Raw genomic sequence first — 14,025 nt, 5'->3', positions numbered from 1 at the left:
AAACCAGGCTGATGTAATGTGTTTCAACAAACAACCGAACAGAACATGACAACAGACCAAAAACCATTGCAAGAACTACAATCCAGGTGGATTAACTTTGTTTGTAGCAGTTCTGTGCAAAACTTGAGCTGGCAGTCTTGATTCTCTCAGAGCTGGTCCTTGGAATAAAGGGCCTTAGTGAGCAAAAATGTTAAGGTCAATAGATGGAGTAGCCAGGAATTTGGCTGCTTATTTTATTTGGTGCTTATATTCATGCACTTTTTTCCAAGACTCATGTTGAACTTGCTCATGGCTCACAATAAATCTCACCAAGAAGCAGTGGAGGGTCAATAGAATAGTTTGTTTCGTGCTGTTTCTAGTAAATAAACTGGACTAGATTTTTCCTGGCTGCTTTCCACTCATTAATTTTCCCCTGGTCTCTAACTCTCCTGACAAACCGTTAAACAACTTAATTCTTGAAGAGAAGACTCAGTCCCTTCTCGTCTCCTTGTCAAGCACCAGAGCTCACATTAGCATGTGTCCAACAGGAGGCACCATCCTGCTCTTTGCTCTTTGCTGTACAGAAGCTAATGGACTTACTAAGGTGTAAAAGCACAGTGAATATTCCATTGTAACTATTTCTATAGGTCATTCAATTTCACAGTGTTTGATGTCTCTCCTGTTTTCCCTCCCTTTTTTTCTGGACTTACTGTGACTATATATGAGTATCTCTCTCTCTATCAGACTCCTGACTCTTGGAATAGCTGAGAGGAATGCTAGTTGCCTTTTATTCTGTGCAGATGTACTCAGCATGGAAACTGCAATCTGAACCCTGTAAAGCAGCGTTCCCAAAGTGCTCTGTAGGGCACTGTTGGCATGCAAGGCCATAGCAAGTGTTTTGCTGCTGGGCTACAAAATGGGACTGCAATTACATTCTATTAAAAGAAAAATGCGTAGTAAAAATATGGTTACCTGGGAAGAAACTTGTGGAACTTGACAGTGATCCACAATCCAGACCTTTTCAGAACAGTGGTTCTCAATCTGCATCAAAGCGTCTAAGAAAAATAACCCCCTGGTTTCTGTTGGAAACAGGCAGTATCAAGATTGGCTCAGGAGGTTATCAATAAGAGCAAAAGTGGAAATTCTGAGTTTTCTTTTAATGAGTGTGTGTGGCATTTTTATCCAGATATTAGGTTAACAAACCTGGATGCCATAAGGGTATGTTTGTCAAAGCGCAAGCATTTAGAGCTGACTTTGTTCTAGGATCTGTGCGGGTTCAAGTTGGGAGTCTCCTGGAAGGCAGATCCTGAACTGAGCTGTCTGAGCAGCAGGGGCAGAGTGAGCATTCAGAAATTAAACCTGACTAAATCCTGCATCAGGAAAAGTGCCCAGCATGTGATTTTCATTAATCCTCTGGGCTCCTCACAGGTCAACCACACGGTACATGAATCAAAGTTGAACAAATGAATGAATCCCTCCTGTACACGGGTCTCCTTTGGACTCACTGGGTTGTTAGCACTGAAGCATGTGATTGGTTTAAGTCTGCTCAGGTGCTCTGGGTTTCTAGTGCAAGTTCTGATGAGCCATGTCTAAATCTGTCATTTCCTAAAAGGATGCAAAGCTCCAGGAGCCGAATCAAGCTTAGGGCAGGTTGGTGAAACTGCCTCAGTGGGCTAATCTTCAGGAAACAGCGTTTTCTTAGAGGAGCGCGTGGTGTTTGTATTGTCTGAAATCCTTCTGTATTTGCCATATGACTTGTGCAGGCTCCGCTTGGTTTGATGGATGCTTTCATTGTTAGCTCTTGCCTCTGTTACCCCAGCAATTGAAACAATGAGAGCCAGCTTCCTTCCAGCAAACTGTGGGGAAGTTCTTCATGGGTTCAGGCTCACCCTGGCAAATGCAGCCTTGCAGTGTAGTTCACACACCAGTGAGTTTGCTAGAATAAACATCAGCTTTTGAGTTATGCTATTTGAGGTAAGCACTTGGTATAGAGATGGTCCTGACAAAACAGGATGCAGTGCTGCTTGTAGCACCTAGCTATGTTAAAGCAGCAGTCTGCAGCAGAATGGCTGAGGTTTGATCTTAAAACTGTAGCCCTTTTTGGTACACATGGGTAGATCCTCTTTGCATCTTCAGAAGTGTTGTCTTGATTGGGAGGGGAGTGTGCAGGGTGATGGGACTCAGCTGAATCAGCTCATGTCTGATTCCCCTTCTTCAGCTGTTCTTTCTCACAGGTGAATTACAGAGACTGAGAGGGATGGAACAGAGTTTATATTAGTAGTGTGGGACCCATCTCTGCCTTTAAGCATTGAAGCTCTGCTAATATGCTCTCACAGCCTGTTGCAGTCATATTTGTTTGGAATGAAAGCTCCTGGAGGAGGATGTTGGTTGGTAACAGGAGTATCAGTATCTTGAGTGCCTTTTTCTGTGGTTTTCCTAAGATCATTGTCACACTAGCCTACAAAATATGGATGGATTTCAGAGCTTCAGGAATCCTCAGTAGCTCTGATACCATCTCTCTGATCAACTGGTGCTTCAATTGCTTCCAGAGATCAGTAACACTCTTCTGAAACTGCCTAAATCTTCTCTGCTTAAAGTGCTAAATGTATAAACACTGATACCGGAAGACAGTTACATTGGTATCATGGTGGTGATGTGATTCTACACATATATGATGGAGAAGCAGCACTCGGTGGTATTGGTGCTGCTGGGGTGTTGCTTTCTGCTCTGAGCAGGCAGAACCACCAGCTCCCAGCTGAAGCCACATTGTTTACACAGTTCTGCTCTAGCCATTGGAAGGGCCAGAGGCCTGAGGAAAGTTCCAGGTGGAATTAGGATGCTTTTATTTATTTAAAAGGAAAAAAGAGAACTGAAACACCGTCCCCCATCACTGGCTCCTAACAGGAACATCAAGTGAACTCTGCTCCAGGTGGAGTCCTCTCCCCACACTCCCTGGCAGGCGCATTATTCACAGGCGGCTGCTCTTTGAGGGTTGATTGAACTTGGCCATGGGCCCTTTTTCCTTTCACCCCATCGGTGTTCAGCAAACATTGGCTTAGGCACAAACATTTAGGCGTGGGGGAGTGGTTTGTGTGCAATGGGAAATGTCAGCCTTTCATCTTTGCTTTGACTCCAGTGCTGCATTCCTGGGAAGAGTGAGGTCTGTGATGTTAATTCTGTCCCTGGTGGACAGCAATCATCCATTCATAGAACATGCTCATGATCTGGCAGGTTCACACATGGAAAAGGCCAAGAAGGAGTGAACACAGAGACTGACTCTGCTTTCAGACAAGTGTTCCCTGGCCTACATCTGAGCCTGTTGTTGGGAGGATGTGGGAGGCAACAGGGAAGAGCCTTCAGATATTTCATTTCTAGAGAACAAACATTTTCAAAGGCTTTGATGAGTGTTCTCCTTAAAGAAAGCCAACTTGGCAGGGGGGAGAAGGGGGGCTTTTCCTCCCTGCAACAACTGTGTTTCAGTCATTGCTTTGGTTTGGATTAGAGCAGGTATAGAGAAAGCAAACGGAAAGATGGGCAGCTGAGCTGACTCAAGGAACAGTTTAGAAAACAGGGACCTATTGATATTCCTAGAAGTTTTATGTTGCAGTGTTACCCTCTGGACAGTGAGCAGTCATCCAGCACAGAGAGGACAGCCTGGTTTGAGTGGGATATATACCATGTGAGAGGCCTGCCAGTGTCTTAGTATAGACTGGAGTGAATGCAAGGAGGATGAATACCTCCTTCCGCCTGTGATGTGTCTGTTCCTATCCCAGTCAATGGAAGTTTCTCAGTGGTATGTGACTGTGCTGAAGCAGATGGATTCCAGCTACTGCCAGTTCAGGCTGAGGGAGAAGTGAATGGCTTTGATGTAGGCTCCTGGTCTGTTGTGCCAATATCTTCATTCTTGTTGAGCTGATAAGGAATCTAGCTTCTTACACTTACACAGATGCAAGTGAGCTGCTCCCTCACAGCCACCCTCTGCTTTTGTAACTTCCTTGTATAAAACTAATTGAAAGAGTGCACACATTAACACATTTCTGCATGGATTAGTCTCTCCTTAACTCAGGTACTTGTCTTGGACCTAGTCAGAGAGCAGTTTTGGGGTGCAGAGTAACTGATCTGTGACCTCTGGCATTCCCGAAGATGCCTCTTATCTTACTATACACAGAGGTCTCAGGGTGAACTGGTTCCTAACTTAAGTCCTGATGAAAATTCCTTTCCCTTTACCTCACTCCCCTTTTCTGTGATGCAATATGTGATGCTGAAATGCAGTTCCTTTGGCTAAAGCACAACCCTTTCCAGCAGAGGAAGGCCCTCCACCACAGACAGACCTGTCCTACTACTCCTATGAGTACGACCCGGACCCCTACGCGTCAGAAGCTGATGTTTTTGAGCTTGGGGCAGAACTGACAACAGCAAGCACGGTAAAAGAAGTGGACAAGATTCAGGAAGTAGTGACCACAGTAGAATGGTGAGCAGGGGAGCGTAAATCTGGTTTGAGAGTCAACCTAGAATGTAGTAACTCATGTATTAGGTCAAATGTATGTCATTGCTCCAAAGGAGCATTCTTACAACTGATTTGCTAAGCTCCTTAGCAAGGAATGGCCAGGAACACGATCTTGCTAGGGCAGCATTTAAAAGTCATCATGACCCACATGTCCCCATCAGTAGCAGATTAAAAAGGGACCTTTTAATCTTTGCTCAGCCTCAATGACATTTCACAAAGATACATAATGGGAAAGTGACTTTTCTTCCTTATGTTCTCTTTTCAACAGAAATCTATAATTTAAATAAAGAGAAGAGGCTCAAAATCAACTCCTGTATGAGTTTGATCCTACAGACGACTTGCTGCAGAACAGAAACCCAATGATGACTACTTCCTGATGCACTCAGAACTGTAGGCTTTGCTGCCCCATGGGGGGGGATCTGGAGCGCTAAGGGGGACACTCAGCATTATTTTTCTGTCAATTTTCCTGCCTTTTGTGCATCCTCTTTGGAGTACTTCCAAGGATGAGAGGAGACCAATGTGCTGTGCCCTCTAGGTAAGAAAAATAGGGGCTGGAATTCAAACCTATAGACCATTTCCAAGTGTTTTCTCTACTATCGGGATACTCCCAATGCCATTTCCTAGCTACATTTAGAAGCTAAGTCCAGGCCTTGTGCTTAGCTGAACTGCTGTTTGAGGAAAGATGGCTGAGAAGTTGTCTCTCAAATGATAACAATAAAAATCAGTGTGTTTTGCTAATTCTGCCATAGCAAGAGGCTAATCATCTTCCCCAGGCCCTAAGTCTTACTGCACCCATCACAATGTCCCACAGGAGAAGATCTTCCCTTGTGGCTCCGTGTTCAGGAAAGTTCTTGGGAGGTACCTTTTACAAGAGGAAACTGAACTCCACTGTCAGAATGGAGGACTTTGTCTACCCTCTGACTGCAGGCTTCAGGTGGGGAGTTTGCCAGCTATAGCAGGGACAGGGATTAGGTGGGGGAGCCCTCTTTGTGTTGCACTATGTGCTGATACAGGCTGCTTGCAGCCTTCTCAGCCCTTCCCTCCTTGTAACCCTGGCATAAAAATAAAGCTGACCCAAGGCACAGTCCTTTCAAATGCTTGCCTAACTTCACCAATCACTTTCATCCTGCTCCCATTGGATCACCCTACAAGAGTTGTTCTGGATATGGTAATCTGTGTGCAGGCCCTGGGTTGTGCTGCCCAGTACCAATGGCTGGTGTCACAGAGGCTCCCTTTGACCTGCCTAGAGCAATGTGGTACAACTAAAAACAAAAGCTCTGTATTTCCAAAAGTGCAAGAGCCAAGGTTTTTTGGTTTCCCTTCCTGCCTGGAGCAGCATTGTTCTCTTTGGAGGAGTTACATGCAATTGCCTGTTGCAAAATAGTGTTAATATTTTATCTTCCCACTTCTATTGTTACCAGGACCCAGAATGGGATGGAAACTCCTTTTGAGGGTGTTTATTGGTGAATGGAAACAGGAAAAAGCTCAGCTCCATTCATTTTTTTAGAGCTTGTTTACACAGGAGCCATGACATGAATACATCCCAGTATAGACATTGCGTTCCAGAATAAAGGCAATTTTCATCCAGAAAAATGTCCACATGGGGACAAAACAGGAGATGTCCCACAAGTTTGGTATATGTAAGTTTCCAGTCCTTTTTGTCTGGGGCCAGATACTTGCAGAATGTAGTTGACATGATGAAGATCTGGGTCTTGAAGTTCCCAGAAGTTCCAGAGCTGCTTTGCTGGCCACTTTCCAAACCTTCCTTGTGAGCTCTCCTCACAGGACCTGGACATGGCTGCTGCCCATACGTTCCCACTGCTTCTGAGCAGAGGTTTGTGCCACGTGTCTGCAGCATGCATGAACAGACCTGTGTCCTCACTGTGCCTGCACAGCAGAAGCACTGGTGGCTGCATTCCTGTCTGGCAGGTAAATAAATGCCTTTAAACTAAATTCCATCTCCTGTAAGCAACTGGCCTGGCAGACACTGGCTATTGTGTACACACACAGGCCTGAGTCAATATTTATCCCCTGGGTAAATAACAGACTTAGTGTGAGCTGCAACAAGAGGTTTGGGGTTTTTCTCTTCTAAATATCAAAGCTGCACAATACAAACCCTGCTGTTTGCTGGTCCCAGCCTCAGCTGTTTTAATGCTTTGAGTCTGGGAGAATGAGACATTTAGTTACCCTGATAATGCCTGTGTGACTAGCTTCCCACAGAAGATAGAACCTATGCTCTGGATTCTTTGGTCTCCTGTCCTTGGTCCCTTTCTGGCTTTACTTCCCTTGGCTCATGCATGTATGCTTCTGGGTAGATGTTTGAAGTCATTTTATATTGCTTGGTCTTCTCATAGATCCTTGGGCAGTCAGACAGCATCACCACTGGGGAGAAGGAGATGAAGGTAGGAAGTTTGAGCCAAGTATTAAACCTGACTTCCTTCACTTCCCTCAGGATCTGGTTTGTGTAATGCACTAATTTGAGATGCAGACATTCCCCTCTTGCTGCCAGCTAAATAATTCCTCCTGGTGGTGCCAGCTCATCAATCATGGCCTTGTTCTGTGGGGTCTCTGCATGCCACTGCATTCATCTGTTTGAAGCTGATTCTCACCTCTGTTTTACAACTAGAAGAAAAGGCAGGGAGACCTGGACCCTCAGAAGGTGAAGGCAGAGCAGCCTTAGTGTCCTTAAACAGAGACAGTTAGAACAGGGCAGTGCATGTGAGGTAACGTGCAGGGGTTCTGGATCCTGCAGCCTGACTTCACCTCGAGTGCTTCTTGCCAGCTTTGGCACTTCCAGGGAGATCATTAGCCCATCTGCTCTTAGCAGCCCTTGCCTCCCCCCACATCTTACCACCAAACTGGCTCCTTTTGGTAGTTAAAAGAAGACCAGCAGCCATAGTTTGGAGAGAAAAGATTTATCTTTTTCACCAAGGAAGAGACCAATTCAATAGTTAAAAAGCCAGCAAGGACAGCAGACCTGCTGCTGCTTTGGGCTTTGACTTGGTTTGGCTTAGAGATGTTTGCCTCCCTCTGTCAGAGAAATGCTTCTCCTTTCCTTTTTTCTCATGGTCCTTCACTGCAAAAGGAGAAAAGTGCCAGTGGGTTTGTAAGACACCAGGATTCCTACTTGTATCGAGTTATGTTGCTGAATAGCTGCAGCAGTGCTAGTTATCAGTGATTTTTGCTTGCAATCCTTTCAATGAAATTAATATTTATATATTTGTAACTGTACATTATGCAGAGTAATCATTACCAAGGTATTTATTTTAAAGCAATAGTTCCACTGATCTTTCTTGTCCATGTGTTTTGCTCTTGCCTCTTTCCTTCCTCCTTAATCAGCCTCAGTAGAAAACAAACACCAGAAAACTGTTCAGCTTGCTTGAAGAACATCATTGGAACACCAGCACTTGCTCTGCTGCCATCGACTATTGACATTTAATGCACACTAACCTGATTTCCATTACTGTGAATAGAACATCTGATTAGAAAACCTCAGTTTGGGTTTAGGACTTGCTGTTTCTGACTGAGTGACACCAGCCCTGGCTACCCCAGGTCCCTGTGCTCAGCAGCTGGCCCACCCTCTGCGTGTGCAGTGCTGCACCCGTAGGAGATAGGCTCTAGTTTTTCACCTGCATTTTGCACCCACACATACATGTACACATGAACGGTTTTGTTTTGTTCACACAAATCTTAGCAAGTCTGAGTCCAGAAAAGGGTTTGATTTAGATTCTGATAAATATTTTATTAAAAACTGATTTTAAGACCATCTCGTTTGCCTCTTCTTACATTGTAGGCTGTAAGTTTGTTTGCTCATAGGTTGGAATGAGGACAAAGTTGTGCCTCTAGCAGTAAAACTGAAGGATTCAGGAACTCTAAGGAGGTTTATTGCTCATTTTCTACCTTGCTGGTTACTGGGATGTGCTTTATTGATGTCTGAGGGGTGAGCTGCCTGCATCCTGTCAACTTTGTAACAGGGTCCAGTAAGCAACAAGCTTGGTCCCCTGTTTCGTAAGAGGCAGCTCTTGACTGTGATATTACACAAAAGAAGGGTAAGGTCACAAGGATTACATAAGAAGTGTAATGAGCAACTCCTACTTTACTATTTCCCTATAAGAAACATGATGATTTTTAGAAGCTTGCTAGTGATACCTTTGTCCCAAAGAAATGATAGATGCCAAGGCTCATCTACAAAACCAGAGATGGGTGAATGGGATTTTACACTTGTCACCAGCAATCAGATGACATTACAATGGTGTTGCTTCCTAATCAAGCCACAAATGTACCTGATAGAAAAGCCAGTTTTCTGTATTCTCTTGACAGTATTTTTGTTCAGGAAAGCACCTTTCCCACAGGTGCCTCCTAATATTACTGGTACGTTCAGAAATCTGGTTTTGCAAGTACCTGTTCTCTTTCAGTTCTAGGTGAAGGGAATATGCATTTAAGGACAGCAAGCAAGTCAGGAGCAGAAAAAGAGATCCAACACAGATAGCAATCAGCATGCAAGATGCATTAAGAAACCCACACCTAGGTGTAGTGGTAAGAGCATCCCTGGCCATATGGGACCAGAAATGGTTCATGCAGTGTTCACAGTAACAGATCTATACATGTTCAGCAGTCCACATCTTGTCTGGACTCCACATCTCTCCAGGAATCCTGAGGCCCAGGTTTATTCAGCCTTAGCTATCCAGACAGGGGAAAGGACTTGTCTCCTGGGAAAATACTGCTCACTGCTCTGGATGAAACTTGTGGACTCCCAGCTTTGTCTTCACCTCATCCCCACTGTACATTGTGAGTGCCTTGGGAGCGAGGAGCTGGGTTGGAGGCTTAAACCAGTGAATCTTTGGAACCCTTTGGAGGCAGTGTTTCCTTGGAGGTTTTTAGGGATGTGGTGTTCTGTTTCCTGTGACTGAAGAACCTTCTTCTCACCTTATCCCGGAACTCTTCGGAAACATAGTAGTAGACAAAGGGATCAGCGCAGCTGTTAAAGGTACTGATGGCCAGGCTTATCATGTAGCTGATATACAGGTTGCCATAGAGCTTGGAGTCATAGCTGGAGTAATGAACAAGGAGGAGAACATTGCTGGGTGTGTAGAAGGCCACAAGTGTGAACAGCACAAGAGCTGTGAGCTTCATCGAGTAGGAATAGCGCTTGCCACTGTGCAGGAGGGCTCGAAGCACCGAGCAGTAGCTGAACAGCATAACCAGCAGCGGAGTGAGGAATGCACAGGCGATCAGGCAGATGAAGTAGTAGAAGTAATACCCATCATCCTCATGTCTGGGGAGAACATCGTGGCAGAGAGTGACATCTGCTCCATACAGGGGATATGACTGCTGCTGCAGTGTCAGGGGCAGGGTGAGAACAGCAGCACAGAGCCAGATGGCAGTGCAAGTGCAGACAGCAAAGGCAGGGGTGCGGAAAGAGCGTGAAAAGAAAGGATGCACCACAGCCAGGTACCGGTCGACGCTGATGCACGTGAGCAGCAGCACTGAGCAGTACATGTTGCCATAGAAGAAAGCAGTGGTGAGCCGGCACAGGCCTTCCCCAAAGGGCCAGTTGTTCCCCAGGAAATAGTAGACAATCTTGAAGGGCAGCACCAAGACGAGCAGCAGGTCTGCTGCAGCCAAGTTCATCAGAAAGACAGTGGAGGTCAACTTCTCAGCCCTGGTGGCCAGCACCCACAGGGCCAGCCCGTTTGAAGGCAGCCCCACGAAGAAGATGAGGGTGTAGAGGCAGGGGATGAGCCGCACGGTGACCACGCTGCCCAGCTGAGAGCGTGTGGCCTCATGTATCAGCAGGTAGGTGACATTGTTGATGGTTGCCTTTTCCCCAGGGATGGCTCTGGGACATGGTGTGATCTCTGGTGTGGTTACCTGCTCGCTGGTGCTGTTCTGAGAGTAATCTATTGGAGAAATGCAGTCTGTGAGCTGCTGGTTGTGCAGTTGCCCTTGTACTTTGCAGGGTATACAGAATGCTACCCCTAAAGGCTATGGATTTGGGGTCCCTGGAAGTGGGAGTTCTCTGAGGAATGCTGGTGGGCAGAAGTAGGTGTGCAGGAGCAACCACCATCAGTAGCCTTAAAGCTGAGAAGTTCCCCAGTTCCTCTGCCACGTGGTTTCCCACTGCTCTGAGTGATTGCTGTGCTGTGCACCCATCAGCAGGCCTGGGAAACCAGGGAGCAATTCCTCTGCCCAGCTTTCAAAAGAATCCCAAGATCTGGGGCCATGCCAGGGTGAAGTCCTGGCTGTGGGAATCTGACTTTTAGCTCAAGAATTGGGGTTCAAGTGCTATGGTTTACATCTTTAATTTTTCCTTCTAGTTTCTTTCACCCATCTCTTTCTCTTCCCTTACACCTTCTATCACCTTCTGCTTCAAGCAGAGGATGCACAAAGCTCAATTAGAGTGTTCTCCCATGTGGACTCATTAGAAGTGAGTTTTCTGGGATCTTATAAAGATACCAAGCATTCAGTACTTGAAGAAGCAGCAAATTTCCACCCAAAACTATGTACTCACCATCATAGTCTGAAGAGGCTAGACAGAGTCCCCAGAGGGCACAGCACAGCAGCAGCCTGTGGGGCAGCCATCCATTCCCAAGGGTCTCCATGCTGTTGCGGGATCCAGTAGTGCCCTGCTGTGCTCAGAGCTGTGTGGGAAAGGCAGGATTAGTGACCCTGCTTACGCATTTCCTTCTGCTGGTCCTTAACTCACGGAAGCACCAGGCTGATCCCATGAAGGATGAGGCGTTTGGGAGGCTGTCACGACATGCAGAGTGTGTGCTGCCCAGGCAGACACTCAGCTCCAGCGTCAGATGTGGGCCTGGGAGGGGCATCTGTATCCAGACCCAAAGGGTATTGGGGCTGCACTTCATCATCAGAGCCAGACGAGAGCTCGAGTGACTCATTTGGGCCTCCTTCCTGCACCAGAATATGCCTAGAAATAACAATGTGGTCAGATCTGATGCAGTCTAAATTTGGTTTAGAGCATAAATGGAACTCACACACCTCTGACCTCCTGTGTCTGTCCACCCAGACAGACTCAAGTGCCTCTGCATGACATCCGAGGTCTTTCCCCACACTCAGATTCACAATAGCAGTGCTAATTGAGAGGGTATCAGCCCTCACAGAAACATAATAAATGAAGTGCAGGAGAGCTGCAGATCCATTCAAACCTGCCCAGCTCCCAGCGATTACACTGGGCTCTTGCAGCCCCATATTGTGGCAATTAAAGGGTTTTAGTGCCTTGCGGCCCCTACAGCAGCTGGGCCTTTCTGAGTTCTCTTGGTTCTGCTCCTGCACCTTCCCTCTTGGTTTCACTGCAGAGGTTGATTAGAAGTCCTGTGGGTTGGAGCTATTTGCATTTGAAAGAATCAGCACCAGCCTGAAGCACCATAACATGGGAATGAGGAGTGCCAAGAACCCCCCCAGCTCCCTGGAGACACTGGGCTTCTGCTGATAAACTACCAGGAACAGGGAGAGCGGCTGCTTCCAGCAGGAAGGGGCCTGCCAAGGGTGCACAGGAAGCCTCTGCTGTTGGGTAGATAATGGTGAACTGCAGCCACTTTAGCCCAAAGAAGAGCTTGGGTTTTCCAGAGATGTGCAGCCTGCACCCAACAAACCTTTGCTGCTTGGTCCCCCCATCTCTAGCTCCTGGAGAGTACAAGTCTCTCCCATGCTCTGCCTCACACAGCGTTGCTGGGAACATCCCAAATCCCCTCCCTTGGCTTGTGTCCGAGCCCCAGGGTGACCACTTCCCACTGATTGGGGAGGCCAGTGAGGCCAGGAGGTCATAGTTTGAGAGGCTGCTGGGTTTCAGGCTCTCCAGTCCCTGCCTGGCTCTGCGAGGGAGTAAAGACAGAAGCTGGAGTCCGGGCAGTAGGAACTGTAAATTTGGCTTGGCAACCTGAGGAGCAGTTCATTTCTTTCTCCTCAGCTTATGAATGACCTCTTCTGTGGAGGCTGCAAATCTGAGCCTGGCTGCTGTTTGATGAGATTCTTCTATTCCAAGGAGAGAATGATCCTATTTCCTTTGCTTTCACCATATTCCCACATCCTTGTGCCGAGCGTGTCGAGAGGTGGAGTTCCACTGGCAGGGACAGGGAAGATGCAATATTAGATGTTTTGCTTTTGTGATTCTCTCCGGATTTATGAACCATTACAGAATGACTCATGTGGCCACATATTTTCCATGCCTCAGCCAGGATCCTTTCCACTCTGTGTATGCAGAAAATTAGACATAATCAGGTTCAGATAGTGTGCAAATCACAGCCCTGCTTCCTATGGCCAGGTCTCTGGAGTGGAGCAGAGAGAGGTTACTCGTTGCTGTGTCCTTCATTTTTCAGATGCTGTGTGATCTTTAGTGACTGCTGTAGATGCAGAACAGCTTGCTTGAGGAGTCTGATGCCAGAGGTTTGTCATGCCTTGTTAATATCTCTTGAAGTCGTGTGATCCCTGCCCTCTGGGGTAACAGTTTGGTTTTCAAGTCATTCATTGTGCAATAGATCATTTCCTGGGAGCAGGAGCTCTTTTATTCCGTGGCTCTGATCCCAAAAGATTCACTGCTGGAGAACAGGAGTTTGAAAGCGCAGAGGGAGGGTACAAACACCACCTGGCCCATCCCATGCATCTTTAAGGCTTGGAAGAGCAACCTGTAGAAGGCAAATAATGGGGTTTCCTATTTCTGCTCTGTCCCAGCAGCTCCAGAGCGGTTTCAGCTGCAAGCTAAGGTGTGAAGGCAGGAACCTTGGTGCAGCCAATGCCTGCCCCACGCTGAGCTCATGCTTGATGCAGCCATGAGCTGACCACAGGCAGCAGCTCTGCCACAGCACCAGCAGCGTGCCACGTTTCCAGCAGTGTCAGCACAACCTCACATTTTCCATGGGTGCAGTGCTGGCTCTGCCTTCTCCAGCTGGTGCAGTACAGGAACCTTCCACTGATGATTGAGAGAGAAATGATGGCCTTTGGAGCAGGATCCCCTGGTGGAATACCTTTGGGGAGGCAGGTTTTTTCCAGGCTTACCCTTCTGCTTGCTTGCAGTTTTATTGGCATCACTGCAACCCACTGGATGTTCTGGAATAGCTTCTTCTGCTCCTTTCTCAGCAAGATAATGATACTGGCATAGGGACTACCTTGCAGACACCGTCATCCCTTTCCAGCAGTGGGTCTCACTGGATTTGTCCTTCAGCAAGTGTGTAGTTCAGAATAGATAGACTTTGATTTAGTCTTTAATTATGATGGGTGGGAGGTGAGGGTAACTCTGGGTTCATTAAGGTTGACTTAGTTAGTTCTAATCCAGAGGGATGGCTTAAGCGGGAAGGAAAACTCAACTCATTTACACATACTTCCAGATCACTTCTGCCTGGTTCACAGCTCTTTGTGCATCACTGTAACATAGAAAAGTGAGACAGGAAGGCCCTGCCATATCAAATCCTGGCTGCAGGTACTCCCTTGAGCAATTCTTAATTGAATGTGTTAAACCATTAATTCTTACTCCATCCTACGAACCTGAAAGCCATTTTTAGGCTGTCTTTCCTTGTCCTTGCCAA

At 46.8% G+C, this 14,025-nt stretch overlaps 2 protein-coding genes across 6 annotated transcripts in view; one reads left to right on the top strand and one right to left on the bottom strand.

Moving 5' to 3' along the window:
* Positions 1-5,581, top strand: part of CPAMD8 (C3 and PZP like alpha-2-macroglobulin domain containing 8) — a 45,190-nt gene extending 39,609 nt beyond the window's left edge. For 2 of the 4 annotated variants that reach the window (XM_031042278.2, XM_031042277.2), the window contains exons 42-43: positions 4,267-4,450; positions 4,755-5,581. In XM_031042278.2, coding sequence (XP_030898138.1) covers positions 4,267-4,450; position 4,755 — 185 coding nt within the window. In that variant the 3' untranslated portion in view covers positions 4,756-5,581. The remainder of the gene's footprint in view (positions 1-4,266; positions 4,451-4,754) is intronic. The other 2 variants (XM_031042280.2, XM_031042279.2) reach the window with 2 other exon arrangements.
* Positions 5,582-7,751: 2,170 nt separating this feature from the next.
* F2RL3 (F2R like thrombin or trypsin receptor 3) lies at positions 7,752-12,213 on the bottom strand. 2 transcript variants are annotated; one of them, XM_005141502.3, is made up of 3 exons: positions 12,100-12,213; positions 10,998-11,127; positions 7,752-10,386 (listed from the first exon to the last, which is right to left on the bottom strand). In XM_005141502.3, exons 2-3 carry the CDS (start codon positions 11,086-11,088, stop codon positions 9,311-9,313), a joined length of 1,167 nt encoding a protein of 388 aa, XP_005141559.2. In that variant the 5' UTR covers positions 11,089-11,127; positions 12,100-12,213; the 3' UTR covers positions 7,752-9,310. The 2 variants fall into 2 exon arrangements, with proteins under 2 accessions (XP_005141559.2, XP_033926576.1); XM_034070685.1 differs by lacking the exon at positions 12,100-12,213 and having other exon boundaries at positions 10,998-11,230.
* Positions 12,214-14,025: the final 1,812 nt, after the last annotated feature.

This window comes from Melopsittacus undulatus, chromosome 19 (genome assembly GCF_012275295.1).
Source record: "Melopsittacus undulatus isolate bMelUnd1 chromosome 19, bMelUnd1.mat.Z, whole genome shotgun sequence".
NCBI classification, from domain to species: Eukaryota; Metazoa; Chordata; class Aves; order Psittaciformes; family Psittaculidae; genus Melopsittacus; species Melopsittacus undulatus.
This window is presented reverse-complemented; position numbering and strand designations above follow the sequence as displayed.